Source organism: Rhinichthys klamathensis, unplaced genomic scaffold (genome assembly GCF_029890125.1).
Source record: "Rhinichthys klamathensis goyatoka isolate OS25496 unplaced genomic scaffold, OSU_Roscu_1.1 h1tg000253l_1, whole genome shotgun sequence".
Taxonomy (NCBI): domain Eukaryota; kingdom Metazoa; phylum Chordata; class Actinopteri; order Cypriniformes; family Leuciscidae; genus Rhinichthys; species Rhinichthys klamathensis.
In genome coordinates this window covers 397,645-423,159 of record NW_026606775.1, presented here as the reverse complement: position 1 = coordinate 423,159, position 25,515 = coordinate 397,645, and the positions used below count along the sequence as shown (strand labels likewise).

At 40.6% G+C, this 25,515-nt stretch overlaps 1 protein-coding gene across 1 annotated transcript; it reads right to left on the bottom strand.

Annotated features, from left to right (window-relative positions):
* Positions 1–1,432: 1,432 nt before the first annotated feature.
* Positions 1,433–24,259, bottom strand: LOC130101156 (alpha-2-macroglobulin-like). The gene is made up of 35 exons (XM_056266746.1): positions 24,136–24,259; positions 23,576–23,756; positions 23,416–23,469; positions 22,904–23,009; positions 18,013–18,065; positions 17,880–17,900; positions 17,528–17,693; positions 12,862–12,946; positions 12,553–12,670; positions 12,342–12,453; positions 12,118–12,227; positions 11,855–12,025; positions 11,531–11,767; positions 11,211–11,423; positions 10,974–11,123; positions 10,621–10,734; positions 10,416–10,486; positions 9,889–10,074; positions 9,448–9,673; positions 9,251–9,377; positions 7,566–7,687; positions 7,437–7,488; positions 6,937–7,020; positions 6,674–6,850; positions 6,008–6,083; positions 5,646–5,802; positions 5,441–5,515; positions 5,195–5,357; positions 3,583–3,776; positions 3,287–3,499; positions 2,961–3,079; positions 2,195–2,276; positions 2,026–2,109; positions 1,816–1,921; positions 1,433–1,695 (listed from the first exon to the last, which is right to left on the bottom strand). The coding sequence occupies exons 1-35, from the start codon at positions 24,219–24,221 to the stop codon at positions 1,655–1,657; spliced, it is 4,332 nt and encodes a 1,443-aa protein (XP_056122721.1). The 5' UTR covers positions 24,222–24,259; the 3' UTR covers positions 1,433–1,654.
* Positions 24,260–25,515: the final 1,256 nt, after the last annotated feature.

The window sequence follows — 25,515 nt, the reverse complement described above, 5'->3', positions numbered from 1 at the left end:
GGACTGTTTTAAACTGCACCAGAAAACACATAATGAAGTGAGAGATCATGTGTGTTCGGACTGTGGGAAGAGCTTTGTTACAACTGGCGAACTGAAACGGCACCAAAGAATTCACACTGGAGAGAAGCCGTACCACTGTACTCAGTGTGGAGAGAGTTTCAGATGTACTAAAGCTCTCAGGATTCATCAACATGGTCACTCTGGCGAAAAGCCATTTAACTGTGATCAGTGTGGTAAAAAGTTTATTTCATCGTCTTATCTCAAAAAGCACCTGATAGTTCATACAGGTGTTAAGCCTCATTTGTGTTCTCTCTGTGGAAAGAGTTATTCAAGGCTGGACAGTTTTAAACTGCACCAGAAAACACATAATGAAGTGAGAGATCATGTGTGTTGTGACTGTGGGAAGAGCTTTACTAAATCTACTCAACTAAAACTGCACCAAAGGATTCATACTGGAGAAAGATCTTACATGTGCTCAGTTTGTGACAAGAGATTCACTCGGTCTGGATCTCTAAAAATACATGGGCGAGTTCATACTGGAGAGAAGCCGTACGACTGTACTCAGTGTGAGAAGAGTTTCAAACATTTATCAAGCCTTCACACTCATATGAAAAAATGTTGCGAGTGATCAACTTTCATTTTAATGTCAAATACATTCAAGTAAATGTGTGACGAGCTTTGTCAGTCGACAACTCTTAATACTACTGTTTTCATTTGGAGTGGACTGTTTATTGTAGTCATCAGTTTTCACATTTTAAAATTGTGCAATTTGCCTGATTTATAAAATGCCCTGTATAATGCCTTAAAGGCCATTGCACACTGAGTCCGAAATTCGCGTCCGATGTCAATCACGCTTGCACACTGCCTCCGAAACTTTCTTCCGTTATAAAAAAAAATCAAATTGGGTTCGATTTTCTGCGTTTTTCGCATCCGTAGCAAGCAATGAATGGTGTTTTGACAATTCAGAGCCACCGAATCACGAATACGAAAAAACGCATACGCAAATTTCGGCCTCGTGTGCAATGGCCTTTACTGTATGTGTTCATATGCTTTCATCTGGCACAATGTATAAAGGCAATAAACATTTAAATCAGTCTTATTTCTGGATTTTCTTTGTGTTTGTTTACTATGGGTTTATAAAGAACCTTATAAGTGTCATGAAGAACTGTTATTTACCATTATACTATCATATATAATTATTATAATTATATTATACTATTATATTTAACATTGTGGAAACCCTTTGGTTCTTTCTGGCACCTTTATTTTTAAGGGTACAGTGTCTCAAAACAAGATTAAAAAATGAGAGCTGAGGTAAGATTTAAAAAACCTTAAAACCCAAGATATCATCTTAATAATCTTGTCTGATTCAAAAATGTTGCCATAGCATGCAGCTACTACACATTCAGCAGTTCAACCAGCTCACCATAACTTGCTTTCACCACTTTTATTAATCATATGCATTGTGAATTGATAAGTCATGATCTCAAGAGACGTAGCCAAAAACTGATTAGGATTTGGGGATTTGTTTAAATTTGGGCTGATGGATTGGAAATGATTTTGTCCAAGATAAAGAATAAACATTATAATATTAAACATTAGAGAGTTCAACCATCTTTTTCCAAGCTGAACTATAAGGTGACGCACTTCAGCTTCATTCACAGTGGAAGAAGTACTCGGCCTCTGACTGATCACCTGAAGGAAAAGGAAGATGTTCACATTCGTACAACAATGGAAACCTGTACATGGATTAAATCTGAATAAACATTGTGCATCATTTGGTCAAAGCATTTACACTGGCATATTAAATCTTACTTGTTTGGTAGTAATCGTACACTTTAATCAGAGCTGGCTTGAGATTCTTCACTTGAAGAACCTGTTTCATTTGTATCTGGTAATTCACTGGAATATTTTGTGGGATCTGCAGGAGGAAACAAACTCATCAGTCATGGACATACATTATGGATAAAATGTTTATGAATCGACTTAAGACATAAAATCATATGAGTGTTGCTGTTTTCTCACCTCCTTCAAATATACAATGACATGATCATCTTTAGAATCGACCCGTTCCACAAGGTTTCTGTACGTTCCGGAAGAAGTTTTAAGCTGTGGGGAAAAAGTGCTGGTTAATTTCTAAAAAGAGGAACTCGAGAAATTTGTACACATTTTGTGATGAATCACTCAAACGCACCATTGATGTATCAGCTGTGAATCCAGATAAGAGTTTAATATCCACAATGACCATGTTAGTCCTTTCCTGTAGACCATCATATCTGGACAAGAGCAAATGAAAAGGTTCTTAAATGCCTCATATAAATGTACAAATACGAGATAACAAAAGCCAGTGTAATTAACAAGACACATGCAGAGTTTTATCACTCAAATCATAATGTGTCAATAATAAAAATGTTGTGTCATTTCAGTTTATATTGCTTTTGTGTTTATTAAGATGTTAAAAAATATTCAATAAAGATTTATTTGTTAGTTATTCTTAAGTCATCATATTCTAGTCCCTCTGTGGTGAAAATCAAGTTTTTAATATTGTTTATACATCTATGTGGTGTTTTTAATATGCTTTAAGACAAACCATGTGTAAACTCATAAGTCGACAGCATTGCTGAGTATTTTCTCCTCAAAACTGCAGTGAACCAAAGACAGTCTCAAAAACACGGTTTGAAATCGCTGGTGTTTCTGAGGTCACAAACGACCTTGTAACCAATCAGATCAACGTGTGATCGTCAACCAGTGGATCTCTGAGCTGAGTGAGTGAGTGGAGGCGGGGCTCATTTGCATATTCATGAAACCACGCATACTAAATAGGCAAGGGTGTAGAGTTGCATTCAAGCTGTTTTAAGGCATGAAGGAAAACACGTTTAAATGTAATTTTGCTGATCAAAGATGAGTTTAAAGGGATACAATGATTGACTACAGGGGGACATTAAATACAATTCTCTTACTTGACAGTGAAGTACAAAATGAAATTTTGTCCCAATGTTTTGCAATCTCCCTCAATCTTGGCATCAATGCTCAATGTTTTTGCTTCAGTAGGAGTGGGAATGTTGTAGAACTGAGACATCTGAGAGAGTCAACACATATAAAAACACATTCATACATCATAATAACCATCCTGACAGCAACATAAAGTCGGCCCAGATCTGTCACGCGATGAATCCACATGTACCAGATTTGGCCCGGATCTAGGCCGACACTATGTTGCTGTCAGGGCTTAACATGCCAAGAGAGAAAGTGTGTGTGAGTAAATGAGGCTGAACGCACTACAGACCTGCACAGACACACAGGTTGAGCCCTTCACTTCAATGCTGTATTGGGCTGGAAGTTTCTGCAGCTGCTTCTCCTGGTACAGTAACTTGTTGTCCTGATTGACATTAAAGAGGTGAGTGTCTCCTGCTAACCGTACCGTCACTGTGCTGGAGCCGCCAGAGCTGAACACTTTGGTGGCGTACAAAGACAGAGCCTGAAGAGCCACCACTGTGTCCTGGGAAATACATGTGTTCAGTAATGCCACTTTTACTCATTCACGCCAGCAATAATGTGTTTGATTGGAGAGGTTTGAGTAACCTGTGTGGAGGAGAATCCTCCATTAGCATTCTGCTGTTTGACAAGCCAGCTGACAATCCTGTTAGCACGGCCCAGATCAGCTGTAGTGACTGAATCTGCAGTGAGAACAGCCAGCAGCACATATGAGCTGATCTCCACTGCCAGAGAATCAGAGTCATCAGCAGAGCCAGACTGAGACCAGTGGAGAGAAGAGCCTGAAGGACAGAAGACACACGCATAACTCAAGGAGCATGATAAGAAAACACAAGTTAACACTTTAGAATACTGTTCCATCATTAATGAATAACTACACCGAAACAAATGAGTTACACACTATTAACATTCTAGCAACAACTATTGTTACACGGCTCTGTGAAATACTTGATTTTGATTGGTCAATAGCACCATCCAGAGGTATGTTATTAGCAGAGGCTCATTCGGGTTCCTGAAATCAGCAGTGATATACGCTTGCTAGGAACGGGTTTTCTTCATGGAAGTTGTGCTTTTGGTGAGCTAATAAAATATTAAAACTCAATGGAATCAATATTTTTTATTTAATTATGCCATCCAGTATTGTGTACTCGCCAAGTACAATTTTAAAACAGTTTCATCTCAAATCAATATCTCTTATCCCCATAATTATGTGGTGAAATGCTGTGTAATAAGTGGTATGACTGTATACCGTATCTCTTAAATGTCTGTCTAGTTTGAACTTGTCGTGCTGCAATAGCTCTCAGCGCGGAGGCTTTGCGTTTAAAGAGCTAGTAAAATATTTCGAATTAGATTCATATTTTGTGTCGAATTATTTACTTATGCGGCAAGTAGCCGTGTAATAAGCGGGATACATCCAGCCGGTTGTTATCTCAGAATAAACCCCCTTCAGGCTCACGCAAGACCCTCCTGATCCCCCCGTCGGGTTTATTCTGAGATAACAACCGGCTGGATGTACATTATCTCTTACTTAACTAACAAGAAACTCTGATTAATAAATTAGTAAGAAATAGTTGAATGTGGTAGTTCACTATTAGCTAATAATCAGTAACTACTACTTTTTTGTAACTCACAGAGGACTACAGAGAACTACTGTATGCAGGTTCATAAGTAATGCTAATAATGCATAATGTATAAATCCACTAGTAATGACTAAAGTGTTACCAAATCCATTGGAAGGAATTAGCTATTCAAAATCATACAAAAATCTCAAAAGCTTACAATGACTTCATAATTACTAGAGAGTTATCATGCGTTTCACTTTAGAATATCGATCCAAATTATTAGTAGTTCCTTTAGAAGGATGTAGTAATGCTTGAGTCATTACTAGTGAGTTACTGTTACCTTATATTATAAAGTGTGCAATATTCATGTTAATTATGAACCTTTATATAGTAGTTAGTAGTAGTTCTTTGGGAGGTATGAAAAAAATAGTAGTTACCGATTAGCTAATAGTGAACTACCAATTTGTTAATCAGGGTTTCTTGTTAGTTAAGAGTAGTTGAAAGAATGTTAATAGTGTGTAACTCATTTGTTTCTGTGTAGTTATTCATTAACGATGGGAAAGTATTCTAAAGTGTTACCAAAAACAAAAGTACAGTCATAAAAGACAACAGAAAGTCATCAGAAACAAACCTCTTACCATCTGAAATAGCAACATCCTCCAGTTTCTTGAAAAGCTGCTGTCGAGTGTCCGTGTCTCGAGCCAGACTGAAAGTGTAGGCGAGCAGGGCAGTGGCGTATGTGTTTTTGACATCCTCAATGACGGACCTCAAGCATGACAAACCTTTACTGACGACAAGATCCTGTGACAAAAAACAACAACAGAGGAACAGACTTTTGTGTGTGTCATTTTTCTATGAGTTTCCTATAGTATAGATGAACTTACTGTGACTGGATTTTTCAGTTCAAGCAATGATGCAGTAATGTAGGCCGTCATGGTCACATTATCATTCACCCCACCCTGGAATATGTAAGAAATAAAGGATAAATAAAGCAACACACTCAAACCACTGAAGGAAAGTTCATCTAGACAAACTGTGATGTTGGCTTGAGAACTTCTGAATAAAGACGATAGATAGAAGATGACAGACCTTCATTCTGTTGTTGAACAGGGTTCCCTGTTGGATAAAACAGCCGTCTGAATCCCGTCTGCTTATTAACCACATCTTTGCACTCTGAATAATTTTTGGATCAATAAATATGTATTTCTGTGCTTTGCCAAAGGACCTCAGCACAAAGGCAGTCAACCTGATGGTGTGGAAGATATAATTAAAAAAATGTCATCTGGTGTTTCAATGAGTTCCATCCATCATAAATCTCAAAGCAAATCATTTAAACTGAGACACATTTTTCAATGTTTTTTTTTTTTTGGTACTATCCTCTTGGGCTTATTATTGTTGATTACCTGGATATTATTTCTGTTAAACAAAAGTAATAGTGAAAACATATTTACCATGTATTCCCTTCACCATTACCAAATGTGCTGTATGACCCATCCACATGCTTGTAGTTCATTTGCCTCTGGTATCCTGTTTAGTGTGATAATGGTTAACACTTCAACAGTTTGTTTGGGTTGACTCAATGTGACATTCAGGTGTGTTTTGTGGAATAATGGTATATACCACTTTATTGCAGTGTGACTAATGTGCAATCTTGACATTTAAATGTATTATGGTCAATGTATCCCTTATTATTGTAAACCTGTGGTAAAACATTGATGCTTGGGTTTTAAATCTTTCAGTAAACAACAAATTCCAACAAACGGCCGCTTTTATCATGTTCGTTCTGCGATATTGCTAGTTTCCAGTGATTTCTTTATGATTAATTTTCTGATAAAACTTCCATTTGCTTGATGGGTCTGTGTGACGTTGAGAGGCGTATTACGGTCAGGTTTTAGTGAAGCGCTGCAGAGCTTCTGGCCCTACAGTGGAAACGCAGTGTGTTTTGAGCTCGGTGTTACAGGTCCGACACTGTTAGCCCAGCCCGGCCTGTTTAAAGCCCTGGCTCACACTCGTCCGACAGTGGAGTAACGGCTAATGTGACATTCAGGTGTGTTGAATAATGTATAATTTGGTATCAAACCACCTCAGTATTTTCTTGACATGATTTAGTCTCTCACCGCTCTTCAGGAAGCCCGTGGCTCTCTCTCGGATGGCCGAGGTGAGCTGATCCGTGTTCTCCAGATACTCCAGAATGTAAATATTGGGAGAAAGTACAGCCATGTTTTGCTCTCCACAGCCGTACGGCATCCGTAATAATCCATGAAGGTTCCTCAGTGCACAACCCAATATGTCTCCTATAAACCATACACAAATGACACTCACTAAATTGTATAAGTCTAAAGCCAATCTCCTCATTTCTACTCGTGTTTGTAAATGTTACCAATGACTGAAACAGAGGATCTGGCTGATCCCTCGATCACATCTTTAGGAAGAGTCAGAGCCACTTCCTCTGAGAGACTGTCACCTATGAACCAGACAGACAGAAACACACACCAGTGATCAGCAGAGTAACACTATACAATTAACATTTTAATTCCATCTGTGAAGTCAGATAATAATATAATCACAAACAGGAATTATTGTGATTCAAGCACTTTGGAAAAAGGGATAAAATAGCCACAATTTTAAAATTTGGCACAGCTGAACAACTAAACTACAGTTGTCATGAAAGGCTGACAAATGTCATCTTTCTCAATTCAAATGTCCAATACACATGGGTATATTTTGGTTACTGTATACTTTAGCTCCTTCTATTGGTCCTCAAAATATCCTCTATGCAACGTGTACTTATTTTCATGAAGCTGGAGTTAGTGTTTAGAAAATAAAGAGGGATCCAGCAGCGCTTGTACACCAAAACATATGAAATATTTGCAGACTTACCCTTTGGACACAGGAACCAGCTGTGAGTCTCTGTCTTTTCAGTTCCTTCCGCCTGCAGCATAAATCAATCACATCAACACATCATACATAAGCAGCATTAAGATCACGAGTAAATGATGACGTGCTGACCTGTACGAGTAGACTTCGTGTGACCGTGTCAATGCGTCCTCTCTCCGGGACGCTCACAATCTCATTGTCACACACAGTCTGGGACGCCTCTGCCTCTGCACTGACTGTAATGTTTAAGACTCCTACAACACAAGACATATATACGTGAACATACAACAGATGCAGAAACAGCCGCGTTTCCATTACCCTTCAAATTGCGCAAATTGAAGTTGTAAATTTAAAATACTCCCAATAGAAACACGTCCATTTTGAAAAAACTCCCATTTATTGCTAAAAATGTTATTACGCTCGCATTAGGTTGTGTTTCAGGCAATTCGAAAAAGGAATATTTCACAAAACTGCTATGGAATCAGTTATCTGCAAAGTTTCTGCGCTGAAAGTTCAACGTAAGCAGAGATATCGTCTTTTAAATAATCAGGAAGTTTAATGCCTACAAAAACGACTCGATTGGGACTACAACGAAATACTTCCCGGGTTTTGTACGTAACTAACCCATACATTTACATCAACCCTCCCTCCGGAATATTCAAAAAAGGGCATATTTCTGCGGCTTTGTTGAAGAGGAAGAGTTATGGTGGAGAGCTGTAGCCATGCCGTCGAAAGTGTGTTATTTTCACCCAGCTGTCAGGTCTTCTGTGCTCGGGCTTCCTACAGACGCTGTAGTTCGTCAACAATGGCTAAAATTTATGTTTGATTATGTTCCTGAAAATTACAATCTTAATTTAGCTCTCTAATTTAATTTAGCACATGCAACTTTCGCCCGTAAAGGTAATGGGCGTGAAGTTTCCGGACAACGTGCACTACGCAGTTTAGCCAATTACAACACACCCAGCCCAACTAACCAATATGAGCCCATTGCCTGTTTCTGAGGGAGTGGTTTCATACAATCAGGAAGTCAACCGGTCGTTCAAATGACAGAGGAGAAAGCGGCTTACAATAAAGATGAAATTTATGAAAATAAGGCTTTTTTTTTTAAAAAAGCACACAGAGACATGTTATATTGCACCCCATAAACACAATCATGCAAAGAAAAAAAGCAGTAAACCACCCCTTTAACTATTCATTAACTATTCTTCATTAACTATTCATTTGGAAAGTCTGAATCCACAGTTTTTTTTTGTTGGTATTTTCTAAATGTCGATAAAAAAACTATTGCGAAATGATGGTGCTTCCATTAACCGATTTTATGCGACTAAAGCATAATTTTTTCCTCTCGCGATTAATAAAAATTGATGGCGACGAATGTTGTAGGTTTATTTATATCCACCTTATGCGTGCGTTAAAAAAAAGAAAGAAATTGACATCTTTCCATTGTGTGTATTTTCAATTCGCAATTTTAATTCGTGCAAATTGCATGTTTACCCTCCCAGAAACACCTCATATGTGCCGCTCCCAAGTATAAGGAGCTTTCCTTGCCAATAATGCTTGGATAACACAAAAATAATGGCTAGTGTGGTGGCTGCTATACGTAAATATGTAAATGTATTTAAAACTACCAACATCCTTGCAATGATTTTTGGAATGACTTATCGGGAGAGGGAAAATAACGTTTTAGTCGCATTACATCGGTTAACAGAAAAGGCATAATTTCGCAATTGTTTATCCACATTTAAAAAAAAGATCTGAAAAGTATTGTGCAAATCTGTAATGGAAACGCGGCTACTGATTCAGACTGGAAAACTCACCAAGAACAGAGGGAGTTAGGGTCCATTTAAAGGTTTTTCTTCCATTAGCACATAGACAGGATGAGTACTGATCATCAGAGGAGGCTTCGAGAGTGTAGTCTGAGGAAGGAGCTGGAGTCACTCTAACCTGTCAATCAAACACACATGATTAGTGGCATATATGATATGATTTGATTAGACTGCGTCTGAAATCTCACCATGATGCACTTGGACAGATAGTTGAAGACAGTGGCCTTCAGCTCAAAGATCTCCCCGCGGATGATGGAGTAAGGCAGAGAGAGCTCTAGGAAGAAGGGCTGGAAAACGGTCAGCTGAGCAGGAGGAGCCAGACCCAGACCTTCAGAGGACAGGCAGAAGACCTCGGTCTCCCAAGAGGTGATGGTGTCAGGAACCGTGACAGGAACCTGCGCTGACCCAGAGTCCCTGTGGAGGAATTACAACAATAGACATATTTGATTCTGACTCAGCCATTTTCCCTGTAACAAATAACAACATTCAGCACACAGATGATGAAAAAACTGGATTAAGAATCTGCAAAGCAAGCGAGGTATTTTCTGTCCTGTGGCCGAGAGGGGAGGAGATGATTAAATATAAGTAATAAGATAAATATGATGTTAAATGTATTATGCTTCAAATACCCCACTTCAGCAAGTTCCCAGATCCACGTTTCTGGGAAGACAGTACGAATCGTCACTGCTGAATGAAATAAATCCTCTTCTTTATACCTCGGGTGCGAATCTGGCATTAGGAAAGAAACTATTGGAAAAAAAGTGATATTTGCAGTTTTAAGTGATGTGTATGTGAACACGTCAAAATGATAAGTTCTAGTAAATAGAAAATGGAAGGCAATTTTTTTTAATACACATGTTTTACACATTTTCAGTTTATTTCGTTTTAATTTTAGTTTTAGTATTTTAGCACTGCAAAAGTTAATGTGTTCATTTTATTTAACAAAAGTTATGTAGTTAAGTTTTATAGATGCGTTTTTCTTACCAATATTAACACAGATTCAAAGATTAATAAAAAAAATTGTGGAAAACAATTGTGGAATTGTGCGAGTTTCACAATTTCACAAATTGAACATATATATATATATATATATATTAAAATATATTTCATAACAAGCACCAGCATATTAAAACATTACAGCTTGTATTGTAATAACAGTACATATCTACCCATCAGACACCTGGGGACTTTCACAATCAAATTTGTTGCCATCTTCAATCCCACTCTCTGTCAAATGACAATGATGAACCACAATAAAAGTCATGAAAATACAAATTACTTTTAAATGTCAGAATAATCAAGAAGGCTTTTTATGTTAATCATTATCTACTGCACTGCCACACATATAATCCAACTGTTACCTTTAAGGATTCATAAGTGAATGTGTCTGTCCGGAAACGGATAAAGGGACACTGCTCATCTTCAACAGTCTCAGGGTAATCTGACCACGATTGCACTGGCAGCAGGTTGAAGATCTGTGACGGGACCATGTTCACAGACTATATCAGTATGATATCTAAATAATACATGTATTTCCAACAAAACTTTATTTCCAATTTGGTGAGAAAGAATGAAGATTAATGTTAAATCTCCTGAGATCGAGATGTCAGCTTATGTTAGCAGCAAAAAGTAAAGTCTGTTATCATTAGATTCCCACTGTAGATTCCCACTATGAAGACGCATTAATCAACACTGAATCTTTAAGCATCTACACCTTGTCAGCATCCAGACGTTGTCCAGACTTCAGGATCAGGACACTCTGGTCTACAGCACCGATGCCACACAGTGAACCAGGCTGAGCTGAGAGCTGGAGAGTGTTTTTCTCACCAGGAACTGCTTTACCAGGAGAAAACTGCACAGATACCTGTGGCATACAGGGAATAGGGTTTACTTTAGTATTGAGTCAGTAATACAGTTTAAAGAGGCTCATTTCTAAAGTTACAATGCATACCTTGTTTTTGAAACACTTTTCAATGTTGAAATTTTTGCTAGTAGCAACAACCATTTCACTGGGCAGAAAAACACAGTACGCCACAATCTGCATTACAGGAGCCAGATCTGCACTAATAGAGAGTTTGAACGACACTGAGCCCTTTGCTCCATCAGAAATCTTCACTTCAACCTTCTCATATCCATGATGAACAATCACTCCTCTGGACAAGACCTGAAACAGACAGATGACACTGTGATAACAAACTGACTCATGCAGACAAATAATACTGTTAAACAAAAACATCTCTGTGATAATGTACATACTGCACATGTTCTCACCACATAGACGATGTCAGTTTTTAATTTTTTAATTTTTTCTCCAACAAAATAATATTTGATGGTGGCAGTAAACTCAGAGTCACACTTTAATGGTTGCTCAGTATTCTCTATAATCAATTCACTTTGTGTTGGGGTGTGTGGAGGCCGGAAGAGCTGGACTGTTTTTTTATCGGCAACGATGTGAGGCGTGTGTCGCTTGTGGTGGTCAGAATCTGTGACCTCTTGATAGACACTTGCCTGGATAACAAAGAATCACAAATAACTCATGTAACTAAACTCTTCATGCAATACAAAAGAAAACTAAGTGAGCACAATCTCTCTTACTATTAGATTAATATCCCTTTTAGAATGACTGGATGTATTAAGAGAGAAGTTGGCCAGTCCATCGCTGTCTGTAGTGAGATCTAGGAGCAGTTTTGAAGACCAAGCGTTGCCCTCCATAAGATAAACCGTTTTGTTTTGAATTGGTGCACCTTTGAAATTTGAGAGTTTTATCTGTTGAAAAGAAGATTTTGAAGGAATAAATTAAGAAATAATTCCGTACTTATCAATGGTGTTAAACTGAGACAAACAGATTTTAGACTTACTTTTCCTTCAATAACTGATCCATGTTCATATGTTTTGGGGAGGTCAGTAAATGTGACTTTACCAATTTCATAAGTGAGAGATACATATTTATATTTTGTCATGGTGATCTCTGTAAATAGTAAAAGCAGCTACATAAATATTTATTCATATAAAAGTAAAATATCAACAATTTGAAATTCAATAAATGTATGTAACAGAGATCTGACCAAATTGAACAGCTCACCTGTTCCTTCTTCTGTAACCATTGCATCAACACGAAGAGATGTAAAAGGTAGTTTGTTGTCACAAATTGCTGATGCATTTAAGGTATGGATGGCACAGCCTGTCTTATTGATCTTATAATAATGAATGAACACAAACATAACTATTAACTGAAGATTGGTTTAATTAGATAAATGGGGGAAAGATAATGTACTGTGTTTCAACTCACATACCTCAATGGTTTCCTTTACACAAAATGACATGTCGGGAGAGATTGGAGAAATGTAGGGCCTAAAATTAGGGCACACTTTCACCCATGATTTACCAGGTACAGGCTGTCCGTAAGTGTATCTGTAAAAAGGTACAAGCAACTGATCTACAGCCCAGTGTTGAGTTAAGCAACTAATATAGTAGGATGGTGGTTACAGTAAGAAACTGACCCAAGAGTTACAAAAATAATAAAACAATTAAAAATTAAATCAAAGTGTGAGTGGAAGAACACACTGCTCTTTTAATGCAGGAAATAAAAAGAAACCACTCACTTTCCGCAAACCTCAATTATCAGATCCTCTTCTTCAACACTTACTTTATTTGGACTTTTTACAGTAACTTCAAACTTAGGCAAAACTAGAAGTAAGAAAGTAGAATTTTTTTAGTTATTAGTACTCAAAATTATATATACAATTAAATACAAACATATTGACACTCTTCCTATGCAACACTGCAAATTGTCTGTTCCCTTTCAAGGGAACTTGCGCTGAATCATAAGTTACGACACTATGGGAAGACCTCTGCGTGATTGCGTCTTTAAGCACGTGTGAAATCAGTGGACAAACGTTTCCTGTAATTCAGAGTTCAAGAACTGCATCGAGCCACTGATCTCTGCGGGCTACCAAGGATATGGCCAGAGCTATCGGCCGTATATGGCAGCCCTGGAAGCCTCAGAAAGACATTTGTGGCTCTATCTATCTAACATCAACGAAAGAGACAAGTCCTTCCTGTTGGATCCCCCACTTTCTCCTGTTGGCCACTTTGGGGACTCCGTTAATTCAGTCGTCGAGAGGTTCCAGGAGGCTAAAAAGCTTCCCTTATCGACAGGGCTGGACTGGCCATCGGGCATACCGGGCATTTGCCCGGTGGGCCGACGTGCTTTGTGGGCCGATACATCTCATACTTCTTTTTTTCTTTTTTTCTTTTTTGAACGGCCCATAAAACTCGTATATCGGCGGCCCATTGCGTTTAGTTTTGTTTAATTGGCGGCTCTGGGATCTTTGTGCCGGTGTAATGCATTGGACAAAAAAGTCAGCGTAGGTTTTTCTTTTTCTCACAGACCGGCGCATGATGAAACGCATAAATCAGCAGCCCATTGGTTATTTTCTTGATTGACACTGGGCTGGTCCAATCACATCTTTAAACTCCTGCCCCTTTGAGCTCTGAGTGAGCGAGCAGTGTCAGTGTGTATCTGTCAAAATAGTCAGAGCAATGGAGAAGAAACGCAAGGAATGTGCAGAGAAATAGCGTGAAAAAAGAAACTTCAAAGGCCCTTCAAGTGTCTGATGAGGATAGTGAGAAGGATAAGGAGAGAGATGAGTGAGTGCAGAGAACTGTGGTAAGCAGAACTAGGCTACTGTCACAACACTTATGGTGTGTTCACACCGAACGCGAATAGAGCGTCAAATACGCGTCTATCGCGTTTAGTTAGACGCTTGAACATTCGCTCGAGTTCAAATTTTTCAACTTGCGCGGAAGACATTTGCGGCAAACGCGTCGCCCAATTTGCGTCATTCGCAACGCCCGGCGCGAATGATGCGTCTATTCGCGTCTTTGCATTGACTTTGTATGTAATCTACTCGCCCAAATAATTAAATTCGCGTTCGGTGTGAACACACCATTAGGCTATGTAGGAACCCACCACCCAGTTACGCATTATTTACACACCTGCATATTTGACGATTACGCATTTTATTAGAATTGTAATGAGACAATAATGAGTAATGAGTTTGTAAACCATATTTTTCTTCAAAATAAAAGCTCGATGCCGTTTCCGTCAAAATAAAAGATCATGTGCTTATCTCTGTATAGAAATTAGTACGAAACTAATTATGAAAGTTGCTTTTATTTTTCAGTGCATTTGTTTTACAATATATGGCTATTACTGCCATCGGATTAATATTATAACTATTATTATGAAGTAGTGTAATGTAGACAGACACTATATCACAACTAAAAGAGTTTTGAGTTTTTCTTTGTTCAATTTGCACACTGAATATGGGTTGGAGCTCTTTATTTTTAACTCTCAAAGTGCATTAGATTGATGAATTTAACATTAAAAAGCACAAAATTTTCTTACGGGGACCTCTTCAACCTCTGGGGAGGGTGGGGCTATTGGTTATGTCATACAATACTGCCAGTAATAATAATGGGATTTCTGATGTTGATGTGCCTACCATGTGTAATGCAATGTTTTTCAGCTTTGGTAACGAGACTGGTGACAAACACAATCTCATAGCAACTGCTTCAAATGTCTAATGATGAGGATCAATTTAATGATGTATGTCCAAAACAAACGAAATTTGATGATGTCACAACCAGCGGAAGTTACAGTAAAATGTATTAATTTAATTAAGATATGTTTTTTCCTTCTATTAAAATCTATACTATTTCTTGTTTATACTGAGGTGACTGAGGGTCTGATTTTATGTCAGGAGTGCAATAACAGTGTTTATTTATTTAGCCCGGCTTCAGATAAAGTTTTTACTTGCTTGCTAAATACTTAAGGGACTATCCCCACAAAAACAGCCTGAGCTTTCTCCTTTTAAAAACTTATTTCACAAGTTTAAGAAGAGTGATCATTTGTACAAAAATCAGAGATGAAGGGTATAAGTGTGATGTAATAACTTAAATTTGCTTTATTATTATTATTTTGTTTATCAATGAATGATAAAAAGAGGGGAGTGTGGAAGAAATGTAATGTTCTTTATGTTGGCATTTAAGTATATTTATAGAATCTTAGAAATATGATGGTAATTAGATTAATGTGTATGTCCTTGTATATGACCTGACAAAAGTTAATGTGTGACTAAGTGTATGACCGAGACAGAAGGTCTCCATTGAAGGGTATAATATGACTAAATATGTTAGACAAACTAAACAATGTGTTGGTTATGGCTAAGACATATCTTCACTTAGCCTCGAGAAACAACCTTGGGGGAGGAACAACTATAAAGAAGGAAGGATGCCCCCATTCGTTGTCACTTTGTAAAGATTGTATGACTGCTGACCTTTCATTGCAAGGGAATAAATAATTGTTAAAGACAATTGATCATGTTTGTCTCTTATTCAGTAATGTAAAATTGTTTGCCACCCACAGGGCGCAACAAAAACAGAAAGTGTTGTTTCTCGTGCCCTGCCGCAAAAGAATGGGGTCAGGCTAAGCGTTTGTTGCCACAACCTGGTAAAGATAAGATGGATCTGTGGAATGTCATCATTGCCAGGAAGGCTTCAGCTAAGAGGTTCTGATGCCAGTGTCAGACCTCTGAGGGCAGGCCCATTCAAGGAGAAATGGTTCACACCTCATCTTACAGTGCCCACTTCTCTTCAGTGTCCTCAAGTGGGCCGTTCTGCCAACCCAATGAGTCAATGTCCCAGTGTCCGTCTGGGAACGTAACGGCACTAGGAGACTCGCAACCTCTTAAAATTATTAGAGTGGTTCAGCTGTTTCCTACCGGGTATCTGCTTCAACTGACTACTCAAAATACACCAGAGACCAGCCTTTGAGAGACTGGTTCCCTTAGTAGACCATCTGTCAGCATGGAAACTTCTGCCAAATATGTCACAATATGCTGTGCTCACATTAAAGAAAGGGTACAGAATTCAGTTTGGATCTTGTCCTCCTCACTTTAACAGGGTTCTGCCCACTACAGTTGATCCAGAGCAGGCTCAGATTATGGAACAAGATTTGAAAACTTTCTTGGAAAGGGGGCCATAGAATGAACTCATGTATTCCATTGTTCCAAAAAAAAAGAATGGGGGGTTGCATCCGATTTATTTGCACCATGTATATAGTGCGGCCAAAAGCTAAAGTTCAAAATGTTAACTTTAAAGCAAATTGTGTTTCAAATCAGGTCTGAGGACAGGTTTGTCATGATAGACCTCAAAGATGTATACTTCCACATATCAATCCTTCAAAACCACAGGAAGTTCCTCAGGTTTGCTTTTGGGGGCAAAGCATACCAGTACAGGGTTCCTTACTTTTGTCCTAGAACTGTTAGCTTGCACGAAATGCGTGGAGTGGCTCCTCTGCGACTTCAGGTCATTTGCATGTTGAATTACATTGACGATTGGTTGATAATAGCTTATTCAGAGCGCATGGAGGTTCAACATCAAAATGTTGTCCTCACTAATATGAAAGAGCAGGGGTTGAGGCTGAACACAAAGAAGAGGGTTCTTTCTTTAGTACAGAGAACCACCTTTTTGGGCGTTATGTAGGATTCTGTGTAGATGCAGGAATGTTTCTCTCCTGCACGCATAGATGTAATCATCTCAGCATTAAAAGAACTGAAACTAGACCATCAATTCCACACGATCAAGGTTACAAAAGATTTCTTTGTTTCTTGACGATGTGGAGGAAAACCTGGTTCTTTTTTTCGAAGGCCCAGTGAAAAAAAAAGCATCACTTGACGACTTCCTTGTCGGATCTGCGCTCACGCCTGCTTGACAAATTGCCAAAAACAGATCCTCCCTTGCGCCCAGGGAAAGTTGTTGGCACTGAGAGCGGCATATTTCCCTGGATGCCATGAGTCAGATAGCAGACGTACTTTCGAGACAAGGCTGAGGCCCGGGGAATGGAGACTTCACCCCAGGGTGGTGTGTCTCATATGGAAGAGGTTCGGCCAAGAGGAAGAGGACATATTTGGGTCTCAAGAAATGACACACTGTCCGCTTTGGTTCTCTGTGACTCATCCAGCCCCATTAGACGTGGCCGAGGCTACACCTGTATGCATTTCCTCCGACCGCACTGCTTTATACCTTCCTGGTTGTCACGCCATCCCTCTATGATGTTCCACCACACCATTGAGCTGATTTCACACGTGCTTCTAGACACAATCATGCAGACGTTCCCATAGTGTCGTAACTTATGACACAGCGTCTCGTTCCCTATTCAGGGCACCAAGATTACCGTCATAATAAGTTGTTTTTATGACTTACCATATTTTTTCACTTCAAAATCATGTGAGATCATCCTGTCACCAATAAAAGCCTTCAGTTTGTAAATGCCTTGATGGGCCTCTGGGTTTAATTCAAAAGAACGCTGCAAAATCCACCTTGTTGAAGAAACATTTGTCCATTGGCCAATCCGGTTACCTTTACTGTCCTATTTAATAGCAAAGACACATTACAGATATTTTGTGACAGTCAGCTACACATATCCTGACTATCAATGAAGAAATATATATAATAACCCTACAGAAAATACAATAATTGCAAATATAACCAAATTTCTATAGTGTTAATTAGATTTAAAAGGTGTTTGTTATGACTGCACAGGTTTTGTTCTTACCTCAAGAACCACTGAACTATACTGTGAAAGAGCAAATAGTAATTAAAGATTAAAAGCCAAATATCGGTTTATTTATTAAACATGTATTCAACAATGCAAGAGAAAATAAATAAGCAGGATAAACACAGCAGACCTGCTGATCAAGGGGTGCAAAGTTTGTATCCATGGTAACAGCTCTGAAGTTCACTGTAAAATATAAATGTGTATTAAAAAACTACTTGGTTACTCACGTAACCTCAGTTCCCTGAGGTCACTTCGTATTGCGTAGCTATATGCAGTGGGAACGCTATGCAAAACGCCACACTGAGTAACTGGTTGCCACTACAGCTCAGGACCCCTGAGCATCCAGTACAAGCCGTAATCCTAACATGTATACATCAGACCAGACACCGTCAGGTCTAAAATAATACATCTGAGTCAGTAATTACCAACATATCACACTAATAAACCCAGACACTGTCGGGGTTAATAGTATATGACAATACAACCAGCCAAAGCGGGTTTTATGTGTATGTGAAAATATAACCGGCCAAAGCGGGTCTCATTTATATATGTGAATGTGACTGTGCACCGTAATATTAAAGGATTAGTTCACTTTTAAAAAAACTTTTGCTGATAATTTACTCACCCCCATGTCATCCAAGATGTCCATGTCTTTCTTTCTTCAGTCGAAAAGAAATGAAGGTTTTTGAAGAAAACATTACAGAATTTTTCTCCATATAATGGACTTCAATGTACCCCAAAGTTTCAAGGTCCAAATGACAGTTTGTAAATGAACGAAAAGATTCGTTCATTTTGATGAACGAGTTCGAACAGGAGAGTCACGAACGTGCATCACAGAACAGAGCAAGGCGAGCATTTGTGCTTATAAAACTTAAACTTTTTAATTTATTTTTGAAATGACCGATCGTTTCGCTAGATAAGACCCTTATTCATCGTCTGGTAGCGTTTAAAGCCCTTTGAAGCTGCACTGAAACTGTCATTTGGACCTTGAAACGTTGGGGTACATTGACGTCCATTATATGGAGAAAAATCCTGTAATGTTTTCACCAAAAACCTTCATTTCTTTTCGACTGAAGAAAGAAAGACATGGACATCTTGGATGACATGGGGGTGAGTAAATTATCAGCAAAAGTTTTTTTTTAAAGTGAACTAATCCTTTAATGACAGGTCCGACCACATTCGGGCCCTAATCATACCGAAAGCACCTTCGCCTGTAGGGAAGGCACCTCCATATTATAGAATTTCATAAATGTGGAAGGCGAGGACCAACCGGCCGCATCAGAAATATCCTGATTAGGACAGCCAAATGACCAAGCCCATGACGAGGCCATGCCTCTGGTCGAATGGGCCCTGATACCTATAGCCGATACCTAAACCTGACCCACTGAGGTATAAGCCATCTTTATACTTTACACTAAGCCGTCTTTGCTTAGTGACTGAATCCCCTTTGGATCGACCAAAAAGCTGTTCTGATTGCCCAAACAACGCAGAGATCTCCAGATAAATTCTCAGCATCCTAACAGGGCCGAGAAGATTAACCTCCCCATCCTCGTAGAAGGGGGAAGAGCCAATAACGTCACCACCTGTGCTCTGAACGGTGTTGAGAGCACTTTGGGCACATACCCATGCCTGGGCTTGAGGATGACCTTAGAGTTATCCTGAGCAAACTCCAGACATGCCGGACTCACAGAGAGAGCCTGTAGATCCCCCCCTCGTTTGATAGATGCGAATGCCAACAGGAAAGCGGTCCCCAGCGAGAGAGGTTTAAGATCAACCGACTGGAGCGGTTAAAAAGGTGGACCCCTCAAAGCCCCCCAGGACCGTGGAGAGGTCCCATGGTGGCACAGAGGGAGATTTGGAGGGGTTGATCCTCCTAGCACCCTTCAGAAATCTCACGACCAGGTCGTTTCTTCCCAGTGATTGGCCAGCCACCATAACATGGTGTGCTGCAATGGCTGCCATATACACTTTGAGCGTGGACGGGGAGCGACCCACGTCCAACAGCTCCAGTAGGAATGAGAGAACCACTGATATTTCACATGACTCTTGGTCTATATGGTTTTCGAACACCAGCTGGAAAAAAGCCGCCCATTTCGAAGCATAGAGGCGCCAAGTTGACGGGGTCCTAGCATCAGATATAGTGTTCAACACCTTCACAGGAAGGTCCCCGGATACCCGTTTAGGGGGCACCCATGGAGGATGCAACATCGTTCCCTTCGCCTGAGTGAGGAGGTCTTTCCTCATCGGGACAGGCCATGGAGCTGTGTCCGAAAACTGAACCAGCTCCGGAAACCACGATCTGGATTTCCAGAGAGGAGCCACCAGAAAGACTGGGCACTCACTCTCTCTGACCCATTTGATGACATGTGGAATCATCGAGATGGGGGGGGAAAGCATACAGGGAACGGTTGGGCCAGACGTGGGCCAACACGCCCATGTCCTTCGAGAAGAACATATTGCAGTGAGTGTTGTTTTTCGAGGCGAACAGGTCGATTTCGGCTCTGCCAAACACCTTCCATATCAGACTGACCGTCTGTGGGTTCAGGTACCACTCGCCGAGGGGAGTGTTGCCCCGTGAGCGCATATCCGCACCCAAATTCTGGACGCCCGGGATATGCGCAGCTCTCAACGAGCTCAGATTGTACTGTGCCCATAAGAGGAGATTTCTCGCCAAAGCATGCAGGTCACCTGACCTGACGCCCCCCTGGCGATTTATGCAGGACACTACTGATATGTTGTCCGTGCGGACTAAGATGTGGTGACCCCTGAGGTTCGACAGAAAAATCTTCAGGGCCAAACCAACTGCTTTCATTTCCATACAGTTGTGCTCGTCCATGTGCTCGACCAGAGGCCGGATGCAGGCACGCCCTCGTGTAGCGTTCCCCAACCCAGGCTGGACACGTCTGTAAAGACCACTTTCCTCCTGGAAATTGTCCCCATTGTCACACCCTCTTGGTAGCAGTCCTGAGCCCGCCAGGGAATCAGGGTCCTTAAACAACCGTGATTCACCATGATGCGCAGGCTGCCTGACTGCCATGCATGGGTTGGCACACGCCGTTTCAGCCAGTGCTGCAGCGGGCGCATGCGCAGTAATCCCATGCGGAGTACTGGTGATGCTGCTGCCATTAGGCCTAGCAGTTTCTGAAATTTCTTCAAGGGCGCACGCTCGCGCGCTCTGGATGAGGCTGCAAGCGCTCGCACTGAGAGCGCGCGCTATGGCGTGAGCCGCGCTTTCATCGTCACCGAGTCTAGAACTATGCTCAGAAAGATCGCACTCTGGCTGGGGGACAGCTTGCTCTTTGAAACCTTGATTGTGAAACCCAGGCATTTTAAATGGCCGAGAATCAAATCCCTGTGAGCTAGTAGCTCGACTCTCGACTGCGCCAGCACCAGCCAGTCATCGAGATAATTCAGCACGCACACTCCTCTCTGTCTCAGAGGAGAGAGTGCTGCATCCACACACTTTTGAATGTGCGGGGTGCCAAAGACAGACCGAACGGCAGAACTGTGTATTGATAGGCCTGTCCCTCGAAGGCGAATCTCAAGAATGGCCTGTGACGAGGGTTTATTGGAATGTGAAAGTAAGCATCTTTCAGATCCATTGTGACAAACCAATCCCCCGCGAGGATATGTTTGATAGTTAACATTTTGAAGGCCCATCTCATGAGAGCCTTGTTAAAATGCCTCAAATCTAGTGTGCAAAACTGAGGGCGGGGTAGCTCTCGTGTCGTGAAGAGAGCTAGCCGCACGAACATCTACCCGCGCGTTTCTTCCGTCGAGGCTAAACGAGGGAAGAAAACGTGGGCGCGCGAGGCGGTTTGCCGTCCCAAGGGAGAGCTAGCCGCGAGCGCATAGTGTATTTTTAGTGCGGGGTAGCTCTCTTGTGTCGTAAAGAGAGCTAGCCGCGCGAACATCTACCCACGCGCTTCTTCCATTGAGGCGATGAGGGAAGTATGGTGTAATTGTCGTCGTGCTCGCTGGGCCCACCGAAGGAGACGAGCGAGGAGAGAGTGAGCCATGCGGGGACGTGGCCGGTGTGTGTTCACCACAGACAAACACAGAATATAACAATAGAAAGGATATAGCGTCGTCGCCGGATAGCCACAGGTGAGACGGCGTCAGGAGAAAACGGCTGAGAAGGCGTAGTCCGCTGAGATTATGCTCGCTCAGGCTGAAGGGCTTGTTCAAACGGCGAAGGCTCAGTAAATAGTCAGAGACATGTAGTTTGTCGCTGAAGGAGTAAAGTCTGCTATAATGGCGAATTCGGGGACTAATATAGGCTGAGGCCACGCCCCTTGACGGGCTCTGACGTGTAATGACGTAGAGTGATCTCATTGGTCGCACGACAGAGTCGCCAACGCCATTGGATGTGCAGTTGCTGAAGCACAGCCTATGAGCGAGCCAGACGCTCAATGGGCTAGCTGTGCAACTGCAAATGCGTTTTACATTTAGGTTTCAGTAAAACGAGAAAAAGGAGTTTCCCCCACTGCGTATAGCTACGCAATACGAAGTGACCGTTCGAAAGGGTTTTGATGTCTTCAGCTCTTATGTAAGAGCAATTGCTTACAGTCATATTTCTCTCCTGTACATTACAAATGTGTGTGAACTGCATTAAGGGTCAAATACAGGGCTGACAACTGTATTCTGCTGTCAGGTGAATGTGTCTTGAGCCAAATTTAACAAGCCGTCACAGCTGTCTGTTTTAGCCATAATGTTACAAAAATGTTTGACATTTTGCTCCAGCTGACCAGCTTCAACACATGTACCTGTAGTTTCAAGGTAGCTTTCGGGTAGCTTTTCTTATCTTTTCCTCTGCTCCTCCTTTTGTTTGTAAATCCATTGAACTGTTTACGGCTCCAAGGTCCAACATTTGTAATCTTTGACCTATGTTGCTACATCAGCTCGTTGCATGATCATAATGTGCTTTACTTATATGTGCTATATCAGCTGTGATCAGGGTTTAGATGTCAGTGACACAAGCATTATACTGAGCTTAAGCCTTTGAGACATTCACAGCTCACCTGACTGTCCTGGAATATAGATTGGTTTATCAGTCTGGATAAAAGTCAGAGCATTGTAAGGCTTGAACATGACTTTTCTCTCTTCAGTCGTCTTGAAAGTCTCTCCCTGCAACATGACATCATGACTTTGCGTAAACATACACGCCACTTTCTACGCCATTTCATGAGATCAGTCTGCTACGCCATTAAACGTCCGAGTGATTCCGCGTGTATGTGTACGCCGTTAAATGTCCGAGCGAAACGAAGCAAAATCTATATCTACATCTGTGGAGCGATATTTCTTTTCCTAGGATGGTAGGAGAACACTCATAAATGCTATTAACCCCAGTGACGGGTAGGTTTAGGGACGGGGTTGGGGTAGGTCATATATTTATACATAATACAGTAATATAACGTTAATTCAAAGGCGTTGATAAACACGCTGAAAAGCGATTATGCGTGTTGATAGCACGCCAAAAATGGAAATACGAATTGGCGTGTCATACATACGCCATTTCATGAGATCAGTCTGCTCCCTGAAGTTCGACCTTCATTTTCTGCACTGATTCTTCCTTGACCAGAGGAGCCTGATGAGAAATAATTTCCTGTATTCACAACCTGCCACAAAAACTAGATGCATTATGATGAAACATATTTGATAATATTCATTATGTGCTAGTTTTAATAGCAGACCTTGAAGTTAAAGCAGCGATGAAACTCTTCCTCAGATTTCTCCTGCAGAAGTAATGTGCTCTGGATACCATGAACCAGATAAATGTTCATCACAAGGCTTTCATTGGGCTTGAGAAGACTTGCACACAGTTTGGCCTCAGATCCCGACTCAATCACTGCAGGAAACGTCACCATGAAATATCTGTCCAGAGAAAATGATCATACATGAGTGCTAAGATATCATTTAAAACATACAAAATAAACTTGTAAAACAATACAGTTAATTTACTATTGATCATTTATATGAGAAGTGAAAATAAAAGAGCAAACTGTCTGGTGACTAAATTCTTTATTTTTGTATGTTTATTCAGAGAAATATTGACCTTAAAAATCTATCATTAAAGAAATCTGTCAGTGTCATTAATTTTAAATGATCTTATGCCTTAAGTTGTCTCTTAAACAGTAAACCTCTTCTGTGCAAAACAGATCGGTTAAATAAATACAGGAGAAATCATCAAGACGTCTTACAAAATGACTATATACTATTTATTTATTCTTAGCAAAAACTGTTAAAAACTTACGGCCCTGATGTTTGTCCATTGACACAGATCAGGAGGAAAGAGAGCAGACAGAGCTCTTTCCAACAGCAGCTAATATTCAAAGCCATGATGACGAGCGACCATCCACGGCATGAGATGAACTGGACCGTATCTTTTAAAGGGACTCTCATGCTAAAGCAGGTCCTTCAAAACATGTGTATTGATCATCTGATTAATGATTCAACCATCTAAGCACTGCAGTTCGAAAACGTGTGCTAAATTAGATCTACTAAAGCCTTAAAAATACATTTACAACAAATATTAAAAATAGTAGTCGGGCATGCAGTAAAATAGTCAAGTCAAGTCACCTTTATTTTTATAGCGCTTTTTACAATACAGTTTGTTTCAAAGCAGCTTTACAGTGATAACAGGAAAATAATGCAACAATGTTTGTTTCGGCTGTACAGCAGTTTTAGAAGAAAATAGCGTCACAGTCCAGCTTAAGTAAGTTCAGTGATGGTTAAATTTTGTTGTAAAAAAGTTATTAATTTGGGTCATTTATCCGATGGCAAACCCGTGAACTAGTCTGGGTTTGGCGGTTGCCTGGAGAACGGTACTTGCCTGACTGCAATGTGCCAAGTGTAGAGTTTGCCGGAGGGGGGATTATGGTGTGGGGTTGTTTTACAGGGGTTGGGCTTGACCCCTTAATTCCAGTGAACAGAACTCTTAATGCTTCAGCATACCAAGGCATTTTGGACAATTTCATGCTCCCAACTTTATGGGAACAGTTTGGGGATGGCCTCTTCCTGTTCCTGACTGCGCACCAGTGCACAAAGCAAGGTCCATAAAGACATGGATGAGTGAGTTTGGTGTGGAGGAACTTGACTGGCCTGCACAGAGTCCTGACCTCAACCCGATTGAACACCTTTGGGATTAATTAGATCGGAGACTGAGAGCCAGGCCTTCTCGTCCAACATCAGTGCCTGACCTCACAAATGCGCTTCTAGAAGAATGGTCAAAAATTCCCATAAACACACTCTTAAACCTTGTGGAAAGTCTTCCCAGAAGAGTCGAAGCTGTTAAAGCTGCAAAGGGTGGGCCAACTCCATTTTAAACCCTACGGATTAAGAATGGGATATCATTAAAGTTCATGTGCATGTAAAGGCAGACGTCCCAAAACTTTTGTCAATATAGTGTATCTTCTGAACAAACTATACACCGAAAAAAACAGGCAACTGACCTGTTTCCTGAAAACAAACAATACTGCGATCAAGGGTCAACAACCCCCTACACCCACTCGGTGAGAGAGTTATGGGAAATATTTGTTTATATTTGCAAATCCCTTGACCCCTTCCTGAGTACATGGCTGTGATGGGAGCGAAGTTTCTGACTTCTCAATGACTTTGGTTAAAGTTATTTGTT